This window comes from Artemia sp. Qi Xiang Cuo, chromosome 1, assembly GCF_049724085.1.
Source record: "Artemia sp. Qi Xiang Cuo chromosome 1, ASM4972408v1, whole genome shotgun sequence".
NCBI classification, from domain to species: domain Eukaryota; kingdom Metazoa; phylum Arthropoda; class Branchiopoda; order Anostraca; family Artemiidae; genus Artemia; species Artemia sp. Qi Xiang Cuo.
The window spans coordinates 79,192,603-79,213,216 of record NC_142794.1 but is presented as its reverse complement, the minus strand read 5'-3'; the positions used below and the strand labels follow the sequence as shown (position 1 = coordinate 79,213,216).

Below are 20,614 nucleotides of genomic sequence, written 5' to 3'. Positions count from 1 at the left end.
CAAATTTGTAATCTCTTTTCTTTTAACGCGGTAATACATGCATATCTAAGGAGGAATGAGTATGGACTTTTGCTCTCTTTATAGATGATCCTGAGCGAACGCTTTTGCACCGACTCAATTTTGTCCCTAAGCTCGCTTGACAGATGCGAATGCCAGACCGGGCATTCATATTTTAATAACGGCATGATAAATGATAAATAAACACGGAGGGACTGCATCTTAAGGCAATTAAATCTGTTTAAAATTTTTAACATAGATAATAAAACTTTTGCTTTTAGAACAGTATTAGAAACACGCATATTATATCCAAAATTATTTGAACTGCTGGCAACAATAAGTATAACATTTTTCAAAAGCATTTCTGGTGGGCTAGAGTAAAGAAAAGTAGAACTGGGTTTAAAGAAAATTATATTCATTATATTTGATTTGATGGAATTTACTTTCATATTCAGGTTCTTAGCATCATCTGAAATGTGAGTTAGGATTTTAAGGGGGTCACTTTTAGCATTCCTGTGACACACCTCAAGGATCGACAAGTCATCCACGCATTTCCACCTTTGGGGAAAATCCCTACCAATATCGTTAATCATGGCAAGAAATAAAAGTGGTCCCAATAAGGTTCCTTGAGGAGTTCCACAATACATAGGGAGGGGGTAAGAGAAAATATTTTTGTATTTAACAACTTGAGATCTATTCGAAAGAAACGATATAACAATATTTACTAACAGAGGATCAAGTTCAAAGTTAACCAGTAGTGAACGAATTAGGATGGTATGGTCAACCAGGTCAAAAGCTTTTTGGAAATCAACTAAGACAAGGTTCAGCCAAACATTTGGTTTATCAAGGTTACTTACGATGGTATGCATTAAGTGCACAAGGTAATGGGTGGTGGAAGTTTTCCTTAAGTTACCAAACTGCCGGGTGTCAATACGCGTACAAATAACATCCCCAAGTATGGTATCTGTTGGCTCATTAACATGTACCATGGTGGGATGTACTATACAAGATATGTACCTATCTACGTGCACTGGAATAATGAGAGCGAATAAATTAGGAGGCGGGCCATAATAAGAACTTACCATAACAACTTAAGTTTGTTTGTAAGCTTTTAACATCACACGTATCGCTTAAAACTAAAAATAGTTTGAATTAATGGGTATTCCCGCGGCTTTGGTATTATCATATTACATGGGTTAATGTTGTCGCTTTAAAATGGTTCTGTCTGTAGAGATAAAATTTTGCCCAACATCCAAAAAATGTCATTATTTTTGATAAGCCAAAAGTAGCGTAATAGAGCCACCTAAGGAAATATAGGAAAGCGGTCTCTATGGATTTCTTTTCAGTTTTACTTTTTCCTAGTAAAGAAAGAACCAAGTTTAAACTTATTTGTATACGAGGCAAAATCAAATTGCAAGATTGTACAGCAAATTAATAGGCTCAAAGTCGCGGGTGTGTACAAATTTACTAAGTTATTATTTGGATGCAGTGTCAAGAAGACTAAATGCTGATAGTCGGAGCATTATTTATAGCGAAGGACATGAAAGACAGATAATGAATTTATTTGATATTTTATAGTAAAGAACGAACTCTAGCCCATAGTAACCAAAATACTAAAACAAATGCGATTTTCGACAAAAACCTTTTGACAAGATAATATAAGATATATAGATAGATAAACTTTTTTTTCACCAAAATTTTCATGGTACTGCCAAATTTCTTTGGTATAGTCACATTGAAAAGCAAATACATAAAAAACACTAATCAATCTTTCTGATTTTCGTTACACGCTTTTACAAAACAAAGCATAAAAGTTTTCAATAACCGCTGATGGGCACAGCGTACCGGCTGAAGTTTCTCAACAGACACTGCAACCCTGTGCGGGATCCGTTTTGTTGTGGATTGAGGGGGGAAAAGGGTTTTGTGGATTGGGTGGATCAGAGATTTTCTTCCAATGTCCATGCAGAGTTTCTCTCTTGTTTTTTTCAGAGTTTGCATTTTTAACTTTGCCAGCAGCTCTTCATATGACATTTCTGCCTGCTTCGATACTAATATAACCCAAGTATGTTATGAAAAATTGCTCCTCTGTGGCTGGACGTCATATTTGAGTGACTACACTGCCTGATTCCCTGCTGTTCGTTCTTTACTATTCCAACTAAGAAAAAGCCAAAGGCTTCTTGCTGTGTGTAATATATATTATCATACAAAGGAGCTACACACCACTTCCACACACACCCCACATACTACTGCATTGTTCACACATAGACCAAAAATTTATATTTCTTTTATAAGTATTTACATTAATTTCCCATACCATCCTCATTTTCTATGAAAAGTTTGGGGTGTATTTCTTGTTAAACGCAGACAATGAGGATATATTAACAGTTTGATAGTCTGGTGTCAACATGTAATGGTGCCATGAAAGAGAGCTAAACGGAAGAAAAACCAAAAAAAGAATCTGAGCCAAGCAAACAAAATATCTACTGCAAAAAAAAAGAAATACAAAGCTCTACATTAAAAACAGACGAGGAATGCTAGAAAATTTAAGAAACCGATTTAAAAGAAATAAAAAGACCACCGAAAGGAACAGTGCTCAAATGATGAGTAAATACCAGAATGATAAAAGCTATCAAGAAAAAGTTAAGACATTTGCGAGGCTGTATCAAATAACCCATAAAGATAGAGTTAAATGATGTTGAGTGACGGGCTTTTTGGCTCAGAAAAAGGTCATTAAAACCGTACATCATTCAACACAAAAAGATATACCCAGTCGAAGCTCAAGAGTAGAAATAGGTTTCCTATAGAACTATTTTAAAACTGGTCAAACCTAGGCGAAATGAAAATTATTTAATAGCTAGTGGAATAAGAAACTAAAATTCTTGAGACTAAAAAATATTCAAGAGAACATTGAAGAAGACGACCCAGAATATGCAATTATGGGAGAAGTCATTGACAGAGCTGCAGATAGTATGGATGATTCTAACAAGCAAAATCTCTTGTGCCCTTTTAAGTAGTAGAAATGACCGTGTGACGCCGTTTTGTGCTACTCTATACTTCAAAAACAGGACGCAACGCTGAAATTTAATAAAATTAAAAATGCCACAAAAGCAAGTTTTCTAATGAATTAAAAAAATACGAAAAATATCTGAATGATTAGGCTTGTTAATTCCAGTTCTTTTGGAGGAAAAAATTTATTATTAGGAGAGAAAAACTGATTTGACAGATCAACTTCACATGACTTAGCATTCTAAAATCTATTCACCTGATTTCCTGTTTTTTTACAGATAAAAGTAGCTATCCATAAAAAAACAAACAAATAAAACAGAATTTTAGTACAAGTTTGGAACCTGCTCTCACTTGGACGTAAAACTGAAGTTTACTAAAATTTAAACTTCCCCATAGTGTGATTAATGACAAGAAACAATATGCAAAAATTAATCATGTTAAGCACCTTAGAATTCAGACTGATGAAAAGTGTCTAACTATAATATATACAAACGGGGTTTCAATCGAAAGTGTTCTTGCTCCACGTCTTAGAACTCATACGGTGAAAACAAAGGCCATTCAAGTGTGACATATATGTGACCGAGGTTTTAGTGAGAAAGGCAACCTCACTAAACACATGAGAATCCATACCGGTGAAAAGACGTTCAAGTGTGACACATGTAAGCCGATTTCTAATACAAAAAGTATTCCCTTACTGTGCACATAAGAACCCAGGATGGTGAAAAGCTATTCAATTGTGACATTTGTAAGCGGTAGCCAAATTTGTAGTCTTAATACCCACATGAGAATCCACACCGGTGAAAAGCCATACAATTGTGACACAGGTAAGCGGGACTTTAATGCGAAAAATTGTCTTACTGTACAATTGAAAACCCACACTAGTGAAAAGCCATACAAGCGTGACAAATCCAAAAAATTTTTTCACAGAAGGGTAATCTTACTTAACACCAAAGGACGTACAACGGTGAAAAACCATAAGTGTGACATATTGTAACGAGAGTTTCAGCCATGAGGGCAATCGCCCTAGACACATGACAAACCATGCCGGTGAAAGTCATATAAATGTGAAACTTGAAACAGAAAGTTCACAGAAAAAGATAATCAGTCTAAACACCTGATAATCCACACCAGCGGAAAACCACATTTACTTTTCTAAAGCAAGAAGAACTTTTCTCAAAATAGTAAAATCAATAAATACATAAGACATGGTATTTAAGTGTGAAAGAAATAAAAAGAGCTTCAATTCCAAAAATGGCTCAATACTTGACATTTCACCACGAGGAACGGTCATATATAATTGGCATACACAAGGAGAGCTTCAGTCACGATAATAATCGATTTAGTCAAATGAAAACTTTAAGGCCTATGGTGAAAAGCCATACAGTTGTTAATGTAAAGTACGCTGAAAAAAATCCGTCTGAAAATCTGAAAATGTACAGCTACTATTAAAAACTCGCCGCAGCACCAAGTCTTTCGAGGCCAACACAGCTGCGTACACTTCACCTACACCCAAATCTATTCAAATCTTAACACTCCATCCCTCTAAAGAAGTTCCGATTTCCTTTTTGATGCAATTAAACATTTAATTTCTATTTTTTTTTAGATTCTATTTCTTCCTTCACAGTAGTTTCTATTCCTTCGAAGCTTAAATTATTCTACCACTTTTTTTCTGATAGATTTAGATTTTAATCTGGTTCTTTATCTAAAGTTGAGCAATAACAGTAGAGACTTTTTTGTAAGATAATTACATTGATTGGCCTAAGCGGGGGACTACAGGTATAAAACTGACGTTTCTCTGAGTACTGAAAAACCTTGCGAGTACTGAATTATATACATAATTACGGCATTCACTAGAATCACACTAAAATGTGCGGAATATGATGGTTGCAGTAGTCGATGCAACCTAGTAAAGGACAGACAACGGCCAATAGTAAACAAAAAGAAGAAAAAAAGCCTGAACCCCCTAAAAAACAGCATTGGATCAAAACAAAAGTAGACTCTTGGGATGATTTCCTTGGCTAAGAACCTTTCACAGGAAATTTATAGTACCTTGGCTTGAACAACAAGGAAAATTAGTTTTTACATGGGAATCACCATCAATGTCCTCTTTTTTTTCGCAGCTAGCGGGGCACTGGAGCATCATGTTTAAAATGATGTTTATAAGAGAGCTGAAGAGCTGTTTAAGAGCTCATATCAAAGGAAATGGCTGCATCTACACGCTTTTGTAATTAACAAAACATAATATTTGAAATACATGAATTTGTTTACAACAAACAGAATTTTCGTAAACAAGATGATGATACGGTAAATTCTACTTTATCTAATTTTGGCTATCTTGAAAAGGGGTTAGGTTAGAAAAATGAAACTTTCAGGGATGGGTCTATAGCCTAAAGTATATCCTGGGAAGGCATTTTGAGGTACCTACCTCCGCTCCTTCTCCCTCTAGACGGTCCTAACTTTGATGACCTTTACAGATCTGTGTGTTATAAAAGTGAAACCTTGCAAAATCTTCTGCTTAAATGAAGTACAACTAAATTGCTTTTAGCTTCACAACTTTGCTTAATCCCAAGTTATAAGGTTTTAAAGATATGCAAATACATTTCCTAAATTTTGAAAAAATACTGATATGGCTTAAAACTCTACTCAAATAACAGGGATTGAATTTTCAGAACTAAAGCCGGAGAAAGAGAAACTGGTAACTGAAAATTAAGGTAAAATGTTGTTTTGCCAAAAATTCAATAGGTATAACCTGTCACGTAGGCAAATATCAGGACCCTCTAGGGGAGAAGGACTGGAGGTAGGTACTTCCCGGGATATACTTTAGGCTGTAGACTCATCCTTGAAAATTTCATTTTCCTAACCTAACCCTTTTCCAAGATAGCCAAAAGTAGCTAAAGTAGAATTTTACCTGACGATACACTTTAAAGAGTAGCAGCTAGGGTAATAGCGATGACAACGTAGTTGGTTCTTTACTAGTCCCTGCTAAGAAAAACCCCAAGGCTTTTTACTCAGTGTAAATCATTCGGTTTTAATCACATACATAGGTTAGGTAATCATCAATCAATGTTAAGGTCAACAATATTTTCACGAGGCTTATAGAGCCAATCTGAAAGCTAGTCCATCTTTAAAAAATATCAATGACATAGTATCTTATAGAAAAAGTAAGAAGCAAAAATAAGACGAGTAAGAAAAAAAGAAAACAAAATGTATCACAGAATCAATTTGGCGGCACATCGAGCACAAACCATTCAAGGTGATTTTGAGCCACATTTATAGGGCCAAATATGTATCTAGTCTCTTTTAACGAGCAATTCTGTATGCATTTATTAATTTATGTATTTATGGATGTTTTTCTGGAAAACGGCTATATATATATATTTTGTTTAAACTGCCATGTTGACATTTTCTGGCCTCAAAAAACGATCTCGATAGGTCACTAGCTTGGGAAAATTTGTTTACAGCCTTAATTTGGGAAACAAACTTGTTTCCTATAAATGAAATTACATTCATATTCATTTAAAGAACAAAAAAAAGATACATGACAGAAACGAAGAAAATTGTAGAAATAACACCCAGTGCCTTACATGAGCTATTTTCTCAGAAAGTGACTCGATACTTGGCTTGATTACTTGGCTGATACTTGGCTCGATACTTGTCAATGGAGTCACATTGCGAAACATTTGAAGATTCGGAAGCATGTTATTTCCCTATACCTTGAGTTCGAAATCCTTTAGACCGTACTTACGAAGAGATCTTAGATTTGACAGACATACAACTTTGTGAAGTACTTAGACGGCGTCAATCAGCAGAAAAATACCTAAAAGACCATGAATGTCAACTTAAGACGATATTCACCCGCACCCCCTAGATTCCTTGCTATCAATCATGACAGATCATCTTTGTCAAACAAAATAAATGTACGTATAGCAGATTTTGATCCAGATGATGTTTGCCTGAGCAAGACACATGAAAGCAGTGCGACTAAAAGTCAATAGCATGATATTCTCGAGTCATCAGAACAGTACCGAGTATGTTCTGTAGTCATTGATAAAGGATATAATTTTGACTTGGGTCATTATGACGTTTATAGGAGGACCGTAGCAGGAAATTGGTGCTTATATAACGATTCAGTCGTAACTGTGCTAAGTGATACTAAAGAAATTCGTAGACTAGAATAAATGGTTGCAGAGCAAGCTAAAAAAAAAACAAGAACAAGACTTTGCATAGCAAAAGGAAAAAATAGACTTTTACGAGTTTCGACGTTCACCAGAAAGTAAAGAGTTATATCAAAACTTAAAATATGCATTTTTTATAACTCAAAAGATGTTATAAAATGAACATTCCATATGGTACAATAATATAGTTCAATATATGGATTAGCAGATTTTGACTAAAAACTTCGAAATTTAGATTTACCGAACAAGGATATATCCATTAAGAAATTTATATAACTGATACCTCCAATTCGAACGTACTTGTCGAGATTAAGTTTTCTGAGACTGTTTAAAGGGGTAAATATTGAATTAAACTCATAGATTTTTTCGAGTTTATTTACATGTATATAGTCCAACATCCCCCTTAAACGCATCCTGAAAGTTCCACCTTAATACCAGTAGCCTTAGTAGTAACAGATTGTAAATTTGGAGACATTGTAAATTTGGATACAGATTGTAAATTACTGAGGTATGAATTAGGTGAAAATACCACTCGATACCTTTTTTATGTTATTTCCGAACAAAATGATCGTTTTACTAGGAAATTCAATTTTAAGCCCTTTATGAACCTTTAAAGATGATACCTTTTTCTTTTATTTTCGGGTATATAAAAGGGTTAAAAACAACCATTCTTACTTCACAATAAGCAGAATGATTAAAATTAACTTATTTCGACTGTAGATCCACTATACTTTATTCCCGACCCCCCTCCAAATGTACAAATATTTAATCTAAATTATATATTTCCCGTGTATTTTCTGGTTCTCAATTTCGTCACAGTCGGTTCAATTTACAGGTACACGGGTCTAAACAAGAGTAACGCTAACGGCTTAAACTAAACAGGGCAGTCTTTAAACGATTTATAAATTATTTGTTCAATTGGAACATGATGAATCAATGCCGGTGGATTCCATAATTTTTAAAAGAAATGGAATTATAATCAAATAGTAGACTTTTAAGCAATATTTAAACCCTTTTCTTTAGCTCACAATAAGAGAAAAGGTATCATATTTAAGGGTCCATAAAGGGCTCAAAATTGACTTTCCGAATAGAACAACTATTATATTCGGAATGAACATAAAAAATACATCGAGTGGTATGTTCACCTAATCCATACCTCAATAATGAAAAATTGAAAATCTGATGCCCACTATTGCCAAATATTCACGGTAAAAAAGGCGGGAAGGAGAAAGGGGTTTGCAGGGCCCGCGGGACCACTTTATGCTTCCGATCAAATTGACTGAAATTCCTTGCAGTGGTCTTACAGAAATACGTGTATAAATACATATGATGTATTTTTTAATATCTAGGAGGGGAGTTTTTATCCTCGCTGAAAATCCAAAAAAGGCAATTTCGAGACTCCCCCCAAAAAGTATTTTTCAAACCTTGGGGGGAGGGGGGGGGCAAATCTCCCATATCCAGTCCCCATGTCCCAATTTAAACCCCTTAGTCCTTGTGTGATTAACGCCCAAATAAGGCTCCATATGCACACCCTTTTATTAAAAATTATTCAGTTGGAGGGGCAAGTACTGGAGGGACCAGAAGCCTTCTTTGGTCCTACAAACTCTGCATGTTACAAACCCTTGCAGGCTTATGGATCAAATAGGGAGCAACATGTCTACTATTCTGCTACGAAGTTTGAAGTGGAGAAGGATTTTTGGAGGACCCAACATGTTCGTCCATTAATACCAATTGGGAATCCTTGCCAATTACGGTTCAAGCAAGGTAAAACAAACCACACTTAACGCTAAAAAGCAGGGGGTGGGAGTGACAGGGTGCTGTTGGATGGCCTACGAGTCAAATTTATAATTCTGATAGTACAGAATACGAATTCTTACGTGATTCCAGTTTAAGGTCAAACCTGGGGTGTGGTAGGATATAAGAGGCGTCACGGGCTGGTTTTGTGCCTTCAATCACACATATTAAAGCTCTAGCATGATTCCAGTTTAAACAATGCGCAACACGCAAATCCATCAATTAAAGCTTGATAGAGAGAGGGGTGGAGGGCGTGACAAATGGGTCATGTGCTCAATCTGTGCTTTGATCATTGGCATTGAAAATCATTGCACGCTTCCAATTTATACAAGGTGCTACCTGCCCGCATTTCTGATAAAAACTGGAAGTCAGGGAGCGCTTGGATTTTGCGGTATGTGCTTTTACAATAGGGTAGATCACATCAGAGCGAGAGCACAATAAGCTCAATAAGCTTCTTGAAATTGTCAATGAGATGTATCTCGTCAAAAAAAAAAAAAAAAAAAAAAAAAAAAAAAAAAAAAAAACTGAAAAGATGTACGATAGCAGATCATCAAGGATTTTTGTTCAGTCGTAACAAAATAATTGTACCTGTCTCAGAATAAAAGTTGAATTTTTTGCCTCGGACCAAATTTCTGATTTCATTAATAAGAAAGAAGTAAAGGCCAAGCTCTAATTTTGTTGGAAATTATAGAATTGCTAAAGTCTAGGGGGTAAACATAATACGATACCTCTGCTCCTGTCCCAAACACTGAGAATGAAATAACAAACCTATCTGGAATCACAAACAGAAATGGATTATAACAATAGATATAAGCACTTTCAGACCCGCCAAAAAAATGTTTTTTGGATCTCTAAATTTTGTATTTAATAATCAGGAAAGATCATTACCAAAACGGCCAAAGAGCACGGGAGCTGTTGCAAATTTTAAGTGCTTTTTGATTTTAGTCGACTTCAATTTAAAACAGCGGTCTTACTGCTTGCCATTCTTACTGCTTACCTCGGATAGGTCTCTACAACGCATACTATAGAACTTTACTTCAACTCAAACACTTTAACCGCTGGCTCAAGGAAAAAGAAGACTATCTATTTTGTCCTCAGATTAAAACCTCTGAACCAACGCACTACAGTTCTAGCTTGTTGGAGATGAAATCGTATATATCGCCTTATATATCGAAATTTGACCCCATACATCAATTTATCAGTGTAGAACACTTTGCGACAATACAGACGACTGAAAACAATCTAAATGGGATGTTTCCTTCAATACAACAAGCGTGGTAAAATGATTAGAAATCAGTTAACTTTCAACATAACATCGAACGTTTTTTCTCTTTGTTTGCACGAATCGTAATTAAGAGTCACACGGAAAAGATAAATAAAACCTCAAAATACCTGACTTAGGGTCGAGTCTTAATATTCCTTTGTAAGCATCAGCAATTAATATATTTCCTTGTCCATCACTTCTTAGGCCCAGAGGACGGCCACAATTTTTAACGTCCCATTTGTATTCTATAAGAATAAAGCTGAAAGTTTCCTGCTCTATTCATGAGTGTAATCAAAGCAAGATTATTTAATAACAATGGTGACATCTCCCAGGTTTTATAAAAAGAAATAAAATGGCTCAGGTGCCATTAGCATGGCACCTAAACATGATAATCTTTTTCTTCTTTTTTTTTACAGAACTTGGCACGGTAAATTGTATTTCTCAGCACCTTGTGAAGTTATTCAGTCCCCTCTTCCCCTTATCCTGGAGCAATTATGGTTACTTAATAGTATACAGCTACGAAAAATTTAAGAGAGAAAAAAGGAGTTTAATTTAAAATGGAACAAGATAAAAAAAAAACCTTGAAAAAAAAAATCCGAAAAACTTATTCAAGTTCTGTTGTTGTTTTTGGTGTTTTTGTTCCACTACTTTATTTAAATTAAACCCGTTTTTTCTCTCTTCATTTTTTGTAAATGGAAAAGCAATGTGACACAGCTATGAAAAATCTACAAGGTATACAATATAAAACAGTAAAAATTAACTTCATTGGACAGAAATGATTCTTGAACATGAGCAAAGTCGTCGTCATGAAACTTTCTTAGTAACTTATTAAGGTTGAGGCAAGTCTTCAGAAATATCAGTTTCACATAAAATTTTATTAGAAAAGGACTGATCTTCATTCTTTAACCCAAGCAGGATTTGGCATAATTACGTTAATTTATATTTATTCAGAAGAAATGCAACAAAAGTGATGCGACATTCCATAGGTAACGCTTGTTCGAGAAGCCTGTAGCTATAATTAACACTCCTTCAAAATTTTGCTGAGGAAACATCCTTTAATAATGTGAAAAAAAAGGAAAAAACGAAATATTACATAGAAGTCAAATTGTATGTGGGACCTTCTTTTGAAAATTATAACGTAACTTTGCTGGTGTTTGATCAGATTTTTTTGGGATGGCGTCATTAAAAAACCACAAACATCACAAACACCCCTTAAAATCTAACTTATTTTAACCACAACTTCTGCATAGTCGTGTACCTTTTTCTTTAAATACAAACCCTTTCTAATTTGAGAATCCTCAGCAAAATAAATAGACACTACCCGATCCTTTTCAAGGAACCGTATCTTGCAAAGCTGAGGTTGAAGAATACAAATAAAGAATGAAAAAAAAAGCAGAAAAAGACAATTACCACAGTGTCCAGTCCGAGCAACGACTTCGTACTTTCTTCCTCCATCAACTACTTTCAGAATAACACCTCCTTGAATACCCGTATAGACTTCAGATACTCCATGCTGAAAATCAATTTATTCATACAATTTTAGATAATAGAATATAAGTAAAAGAACATTCTTTTAATGTTGATATATATATATATATATATATATATATATATATATATATATATATATATATATATATATATATATATATATATATATATATATATATATACTATATATATATATATATATATATATATATATATATATATATATATATATATATATATATATATATATATATATATATATATATACGATTGCTGGTATCTCAAAAGAAAGGAAAATCAAGTAAAACTTCCCCACGCGCATTAATAATGATCATTATCTTTTAAATTTGAAAGTGTTTGAAAAATTTCCAGTGGAGAGTTCCCCTCCTGCATACAAATCCTCTTCCGCAAAGCCAAGCATCCTTCCCCCAGCTTAAGATTCCCGCCGCGGAAAAAAGTGTAGTAGTGCATACAGGAAATACATTCGATTTTATGTACATAGATATATGTACGAAGTTTAAGTAGGTCCAAGTTCCTGGGGCCTTCTGAAGTAATTAGGCAGGTTACGTCACACAAGATTGTCTATTCCTGCTGATTCGGATTAGAATATTATTAACTTGAAGAGGGAGGGGAGGTATAAATAAGAAACCTGCAGTTTGAGACTCCAATTTTCATCCAAAATAAATTTGGATTAATATATTTTGTGGTAACACGGTGTTGAAGTGGTGACCACATTGCAGAACATTTTGAACAAAAAAGGCAGTTGTTAAATATCGAAGCGCAGGGACAAGAAATCAATATTAAGCATAACAGCAAGGGTTTGGTGGTGGTCACAACTCCTTCTTTCGTTTTTAATAATGACTTGTTCTATTGTGCAGGGAACAAAACACACATTACTGACAAAGTCATGATTCTATGGCATACCAATCATGCTTCCACTAAACATTGCTAATATTTGAGTGTGGCATTGGAAGCATCGTAACTGACCGTTAATATCACACCTTCTTTGAGAGAATCCCAGAAACTGATGAGTCTATTGAAAAAGTAACGGTTTCGTTGGTGTGTTTGTGAAGCGACGTCTTGATGACTTTCTTTGACCTCTTTCTCTTGACTCCTAGCAGAGGTAGTGGTTTACAGCATAAGATGAGAATACGTTTTTTTCTATTATTATTAATTTATGGGCAAAGAAGGTATCTTCTTATTTATATCTATAAAAAATGTTTGGCAGCTTTAGATGACTCAAAACTTTTTGTGTGTTAGGAAATGGAGTTCTCCATCCACTTCTGGGCACGCCTTTGGACTCCTTAACAAGAAGCTTTATCATTTTCATAAAATGGGTGTACCGACCCCAATCTCACGTCTAACTAGAGGCTCGTTTTCATACCCAGCGGGTTCCAACACGGGAAAGACCCATGAATCATAACAAGAGGGCACTTCAATTCAATAATTTGGCTTCAAGGCCAAGACACGAGGTTGGAACTCTCTCTGCTGAAAACACTTTGCGCTGGGAAGGCTGGAAATAGAGCAGAGACTTTTAAAATTGCTTGCCATGAACTAATGTTCAACACCTAAACATACGCATTTGAAATTGACTGAAAAAAGGACTATGTTGCAGTTTACATACTCTCGTATAATTGCTGGAATTGATCAAGAAACGTGTTTGTAAGTACTTCAAGTTTTTACTAATTCTCCATTCATTAATCTTCATTTCAGTCATTCAGTCCTTTCAGTAGTTAATTTATGGTTCATTTTTAATCTGGTCACCAAGAATTGCTGAACCCTGAAGTTGGTGCTTCGACCGGTTTCAGATTCTTTCAGTCACGGCTTTATAAGTAAAGACCAATTTGCATTTTGGACACAAAGGTTCATTTTATGTTCATAGTATTTGGTTGGTTAAAGAAGCAACAGCATTGGCACAGGAATTGAATTTAAGATGATCGTCAAAAAACAATACGCAGATCTCTATTCTCACTGACTATCTCAAGCTAAATACTATTAAGGGTGCATCCAAAGTTTCCAAACCAAAAGTGCACCTAGGTATTCAGTATTTGAGCATTTTGACACTTAGAGTTGCCCAGTCAGTCAGTTGATCGATGTCAGATTGAAAAGTATTGAAATAGATTCACTTGCAACTCCTCCAGTATGTTCAGAATTAGTATATATAGTTAAAGGTTCTGCAGTGTGCATTAATAAACAAGTTTAAAAACCGGTACTGAGCGATTAAAAGTGCGAACGAACTGACATTTAAAAACATTAAGGATTTTTTAATCAGATTCGATAGGCTAATCTCTGTAGTTTTCACTGAAGCACTTGATTCCATAGACATACCCAAATCCCTGGAAAAAATAGAGAAAGGACAGCCTAAAAATGTAATTTTTTCTAATTTTTACCAAGCCCCTAGACACAATGTTTTAAATCCTCCTAATGGTTGCATTTTTTGGCACCTATGAGTTAAGCACTGCTTGCTAAGGGTATACATGGCTTTATGCCTTCAACCCTAGCTCTGGAGTCTCTATCCTAGCATCTTATGTATCTACATGTGCACAACTGTTAGTAAGTTGAAGTGAACAAGCGTACAATAATTTGACTTGTGTGAGTTCAAACCGTAAATTCAATCGTTTAGAAGAAAACATGATCAAGTCAAAAATACAAAAAAAAAAGAAAAAAGGTGTAATTACTGCTTATGCGCCAATCATTCGGTAGGAAAAATGTCAAGAATTTGTTGGTGTTTGCTTGCTTATATGCACGGGTGTTGAAAAACTGTCTTGGGCAGATATTAAAATTAATTTAGTCGAAATGACTTAAAAAAAAAAAAAATCTTAATAGTTTGATGGCAAAAGTCTTTTTTTGTCGTTTTGTAGACTTTTTTTAAATTGTTTTGGACTAACCATTATTGTTAAGGATTATCTTCATGCCTATCAAGTTGGAATGAATCAGGTATTTTGATAGTCAAACCTAAAAAAAAGTGTAAAAAGTAATTAGTCAGGATTGGCTCCAAAAAGGTTCGTTCGGCTCGTTTTTTCCTTTAAGTGGAAAATTTGAGGTAAAAAAAGCTAGTTTTAAATTACAGCCTGGAATATGCTCAATTTTAAATAAAATTCCAAAAAAATAACATTCTTGAAAATAAAACAACATAATCCAAAAGTGAACAGTTGTATTTACCAGATAGTAATCCCACTAGAACTATTACTTGCATCGAAACATGATTTAGGTTGTGCAATAACCAGTACTTTTTCCTACTGGAAATAAAAGTCATCCTAACCCAAAATAACAAAATAATTTTCATACAAATGATTTGTTTTTGTTGTTTTGAAGAAATAACCCCCCCCCCCCTCCCATCCCAAAAAAAAACTTTGTACGTACTTGAATGGGCGTTAACCTATCATTTACTTATAACTATCAATAAAAGTGACTCAAATTAATAAAATTGAAATAAAACATCCGAAGCTATAAATAAATGAAAGTTTTTTCGTTTTGCTTAACTACTTGTTGTTAATTTTCGCTAATCATTTTTTCTTAAGCACCTGAGGCAACTTACACTACTTGATTAATTTGTTCATGCTAAGAAGAAAATGCATACATTTTCAAAAGATATACCTAAGTTGACATTTTTCAGAATGTCTAACAGATGTACAAACGCACCAATCTGCGCATATATGCCAACCGAAAGTGTGATTTCTTGTAAAATTAGGAGGTGGCATGGGATACCCCAGGGTTATCTCTCTAAAAAATTCAACTATGGCGATGGAAAATGCATATTCACCTTTGGGTCTTCAACTTCAACAATAGATTCTGGTCCATGAATTTCTCCAACAAAAAGATTTTGCGCAGACGCTAGAAGATTATTCCTACTCAAATGTCCAGATGCACTAAAAGGCTTTGGAAGTCTAAAATGAAGCAAAACACATACAGCTAAATACGTTATGACAACTGTCTATGCAAGTTTGACAGCATTTTATTTGGCAATCTCTTACCAAATCTTCCTTAAAACTCACTTAACAGTTTCCCCTAGTGATATGGATAAAACAAAAGCAGTCTAGAGAGGAAGAATAATCAGAAATAGCTGCACAGACTCCTTTTGACTATTTTCAGTTGGACAAGATTAAATAAAAAAGATGAAGTTATTCTACGAAAAATAAAAATTTAAAGCTCAAAACGAGCAAACTTAAAGTGGGCTTAAAGTTCACATAAAATGTCAAATCCAAAACAAGCAGAAATTATTATAAAAGAAAGAAACGAAACTGAAAAACACTAGAAATTACAATCAACAATGAGACAGAACTAAAATCAACAGAGAATACCGCAAATAATAGCGATGTTAGAACCCCTTGAAGTTTGAACCCTCACCACAACACCCTCCTTCCCATTAAAAATTGATAGACTATTGATTGGACTTTACTGAAAACTAAATGGATTACTTAAATTGAAGCGTTTGCCAAATAAATGCGATGTTGCCGTACTCAGACATGATTCTCTTTTAGACATTACTGAAAGCTATATAATAGCCTAAATTGAGTGTTTTATTTAGACAACTGATTTTCTATACATCTGAAAGAAATATGTTTAAAAGGAAGTACAGATAGATAAAAATATAAGAGATATCCAGTTAACAAAACTGAATTGATTATTATAAATTTACTAATATCGAAAAGGGAATCATTGGAAGTTTGAAAACTATTATATTTTATGATCTTTAGATGTTAGAATGAAAAAAAAGCAACTATACAAATTATATATTATTTTCAGTAAAGTGCAAATGAAAACTGGTAATTTCCGTTCTTTCTAAGTTCGACCTTCATTGTTGAATTGTAGTGTCTGTATTTTTACCACTATGGACATTTTACAGAAGTCAAACTTCGAAACTTTGTTGTGAGTGGTGTTTACCTAGTGCGCAACATCTCTTGTGGCTTCGTTTAGGCTGGTTTAGAATGATGGGCGACAGTTTTTATTCGAGAATTTTATGTATTTATTTTTACTTTTTTTATGTGTTTATATAAATGTGTAGTTGCATACACTACATAGACAAGCCATAGAGCCTTTCGTGGGCCAAGATGTTTGAATTGTGTTTTTTTTATATTTTGATAATAAATTAAGTGATTGACATCATCTCGAAGAAATTATTTCGTTTATTAAGCACATTTTAGTGGTTATAAGCTCCAAATAAAGAAAGTGCCTCGAAGCTCTATTTTCATAATACCTGATGCTTTTGGCTATGCCTAAACTGAATGGGGACCAACCCTTCACCTTTACTCAATGAAGTCCAATGAAATCTAATCACCATTGTGCTGCTTGTCAGAACTAACAACGACTGGGATCTACCTGCAAATAGCTGAAAAAGAGCTTTGTTTGACCAACTGTTACGACTGGTTATGTACAGTTACGAACTGGTACAACAAAGCAACAGCAAAGATGAGACACTCCCAGGTTAGTGGCAGGTTTTTCGGATCAGATTAGGGGCAGTAACGCACAATCGCCATGACCCTAGGGACAATCGCAAGGAAAACTGACTCATTTTGTTGGCTATCAGGCTTGGTTGTTCCATATAAGTCATGGTTGTTTCATATATCAGCTTAAAAATCACAGGAAAGCTTTATGTTTTTTCCTAACACCAGAAAATCTTTTCTTGTGTATTTTGGGAGTCGGTTGGGTCAGATTGTCAGTCGTTATAATAGAGGTAGCCATGGTAGGAGCAGTACTGGTGATTTTCGCTTTAATGAAAATTTGTAATCAACCTACTTGGTAATTTCGGTGAACATATAAAAAAGAGCGAAAATTGTGTTTAGCTGTTTTGATTTTGGACTTCTGCATTGCAATATTAGCCGTGTATTTGTAATCAACAAGTTCAAATATCCCCATATAACAATTTTGGTGAACATCAAAACCTACTTTCAAACCTGAATTTTAGAAAGCTTTTATTCTGGACTTGAATTTTGCAGCTTGAACATCAGACTCATTATCAACAAACATAGAAGGCCTCAAATATCAACTTTGGTGGAAATGAAACATATTTGAGAAATATGAACTGCCTTAATTTTAGCTTTTGAAGTTCATATTGCAACAATCCTCAGGTTTATAAAAAAAAAAATGTCTGTATTTTTCTCGTGGAAAAGGAGCTTTTGTTAAGCACCAAACACTGAAAAAAAATCTGCTAATTCTCTGAGCTGTGTTCGCGTTATTGTTATGTTTTTCATTAAAATGGAAGATGAAAAACACAGTTCTTGAACAAAAAGCAACATGTAAAAACAGAAAAGATAAAATTGACTTGTATATATAGTCAATCTGTATATACAAGCAAAAATTACCAAACCTAAAAAAAAAAAACCTAAAACAAACAGCAACATCAATAGATAAAACAGTCAAACATAAAAAAAAAAAACAGAAATTAAAAGTAACAAATAAAAGTCATGCATGAATTGAAGAGAAATTAAGACAAATAATGTTTATAAATACTTTTCTTTTTTTTTTTTTTTGAATTAAAAGGTAAGGTGTGAGAGTAACTCAACCCCCTCTGATTCAATCCATTTAACTTAATCCTCATTGAACTCATCCTTTGGTTATTTCAACCCCATTCAACTTAACTGAGTTGAATGGGGCTTGAGTTGCATGGGAATGATATAAACGAGCTTCAATTGCAAGGGAGTTGAGTTGCATGAGGGTTGAGTTGCACGAGGGTTGAGTTGAATGGGGGTTGCGTTGAGCGCGGGTTCAGTAGAAAAGGACTGACTTACGTGGGAACCAAAATTTAGTCTATAAAAGATCATCAACTTAATCTTTATAAAGCTTTTACAACCACCAATCAACCATATTTGAAATCATCTATTGGTTTGAGCTTTTGATTAAAATTAGCATTTTGAAATATTGATCTCTTGCCATGAAGGGCCTTGCAGGCACAAAGGGTAGAAAAATGGCCATTAGACACACTTGATAATTTTGCTACTGAAAATGAACACTAAATCTCACCACTCGGAATTAAAATGTACTGTCTCCCCAACTCCTATGATTGTCAATTCAATAAGACGAGGCTTAAGAAAAAGTGAAACACTATAACAGAGACATGTGCCTGTACTAGTGCACAGACCATGGTACAGTTTAGGATCTACAACAAAAATTTGGAAACAATTTTGGGATGAACATAGATCATTCCTTTTGTAAATCTTGCCCAATTGAAAAATCTTTCTAAGTGCAGAAAAATGACTAGAGAAATTTTCTACACATCATAAAAAAAAGCAGTATATAATAACTGGAAGTATGCTCTGTTGTCTCATGTAATGATGGCCCAAAGTGTATAGTTGAAAAAGAAATGTGATTTTTATCCAAAAAGAATTTGTGGTTGAGTATCTGAATACAATAGCAATTAAACTTACTTGTAAGATGTCAGTTTCTCATATGGAGGAATCCCAGGTAGCACAGCAATTAGACAAAGGACAAGAACTGGGTCAATTAAACGTCTTAATAACCGGAACATAATTATCTTTGACTATAAAATGGCAAAATCAGGTTCTTAAGAAGCTTTTAGGTCAAGAAAACAGAATCTAAAAAAGAAAAAAATTGTAAAATGAAAGGCCAAAATTTATCTTTCTGATTACAGAATAAAGCTCATCATAGGTAGGGTATCTTGTACAACTTTGTTTTCTTTAATTGTAACTTATAACAAGTAGTATTGATTCAGTCATGTGTGTTTTATATATTTTATTCATTCCTAAAAAAAGAAATTCCTTTAACATAAGTTAAAGTAGTCACCTCAAACTTGGGGGCTCCTAAGCTGCAGGACATACTAGTGTACAAGGTAATGTAGCCATGCATACATAAGCATCTATTGTGTTTTCAGTTTCATGCCCCAGTAAAAAGCTTCTACATTTCCAATCCAATAGTCAGAACTCTTTACACCTACAAAATTGGAGGATATATATAATCTCCGAATTTATATAGTCTACAATTTACATACAAATATATGATCTACTTTAATTCATTGATACAATATCAACGATTATAGAGAGTTTCCAGTGGATATATAGCCCCTTAACATTGATGTTTGCAACCTGCTTTAGTATATCAGTGAATTTTCAATAGCAAAATCATTCCCGCCAATTATAGCCCAATTTATCTATGTACAATATTTGATTTTATGCCTTAAAAGGCAATATGAAAGGGCAGTTGTAGAACTATGTGGTGAAAACACAAAAAATACTAACAAATTCCTTGTTTTTGAAGGTAGAATTTATTTTTTAATAGCTGACCTAAAAAAAACATAATATCATTCCCAAAAAATTCTACCCATGCTCTTTGACAACCTGGATACACTTAAACTTTTTTGATTTATTTAAATTCTAAGAGCAGAAGTAGTAATAGGAGTAGCCCCAAAATTTTCAACTTAATACCCCCAGTCGGTCTTGACATATTGCTGAGGTTTCTTATTGGCAACTATAGACACAGTGCCTTTTGATTTAGTTTTAAAGCATTATGGACCAATTACATAATTGTGAGGGGTTGACATATCCAACATCCATAGAGACAAAGTTACTGGACCATTCTACTATGCTGAACAAAATGACTGTCTCAGAGTTTTGACAGGATGTATTTGAAAAATAAATGGGCTTTAAAGGAGGGTTGCTTTTCCTCCAATCTTTTTTACTCTTAAAAAAGGTCCAAAAATTTTTGATTCAATTCAACATCCACCTAAATAATCCTTTAAAGCTTTGCCTTAATACCCTTAGCTTGCATAGTAGCAATGGTTGTAGTAGTGCTAGTAGCAGTCTGCACATAGCACCTTTGCTTTTTTCAACATACACTGAAAGCTTAAAATTAATACCATCAACCATTTCTGATCTGTCCTCTTCACAACCTGTGTTGGCATAGCGTGTTTCAATTTAGTTCAATAAAGTTTCAA

The 20,614-nt window shown here is 34.2% G+C and overlaps 1 protein-coding gene across 4 annotated transcripts in view; it reads right to left on the bottom strand.

Moving 5' to 3' along the window:
* Positions 1-20,614, bottom strand: part of LOC148956764 (adipocyte plasma membrane-associated protein-like) — a 71,723-nt gene that overhangs the window by 29,642 nt on the left and 21,467 nt on the right. For 3 of the 4 annotated variants that reach the window (XM_089096349.1, XM_089096324.1, XM_089096332.1), the window contains 4 exons: positions 19,092-19,259; positions 15,491-15,614; positions 11,647-11,749; positions 10,365-10,481 (listed from right to left, as the gene is read on the bottom strand). In XM_089096349.1, coding sequence (XP_088952475.1) covers positions 10,365-10,481; positions 11,647-11,749; positions 15,491-15,614; positions 19,092-19,192 — 445 coding nt within the window. In that variant the 5' untranslated portion in view covers positions 19,193-19,259. Of the gene's footprint in view, positions 1-10,364; positions 10,482-11,646; positions 11,750-15,490; positions 15,615-19,091; positions 19,260-19,467; positions 19,615-20,614 lie in introns of all 4 variants that reach the window. The other variant, XM_089096341.1, reaches the window with a different exon arrangement.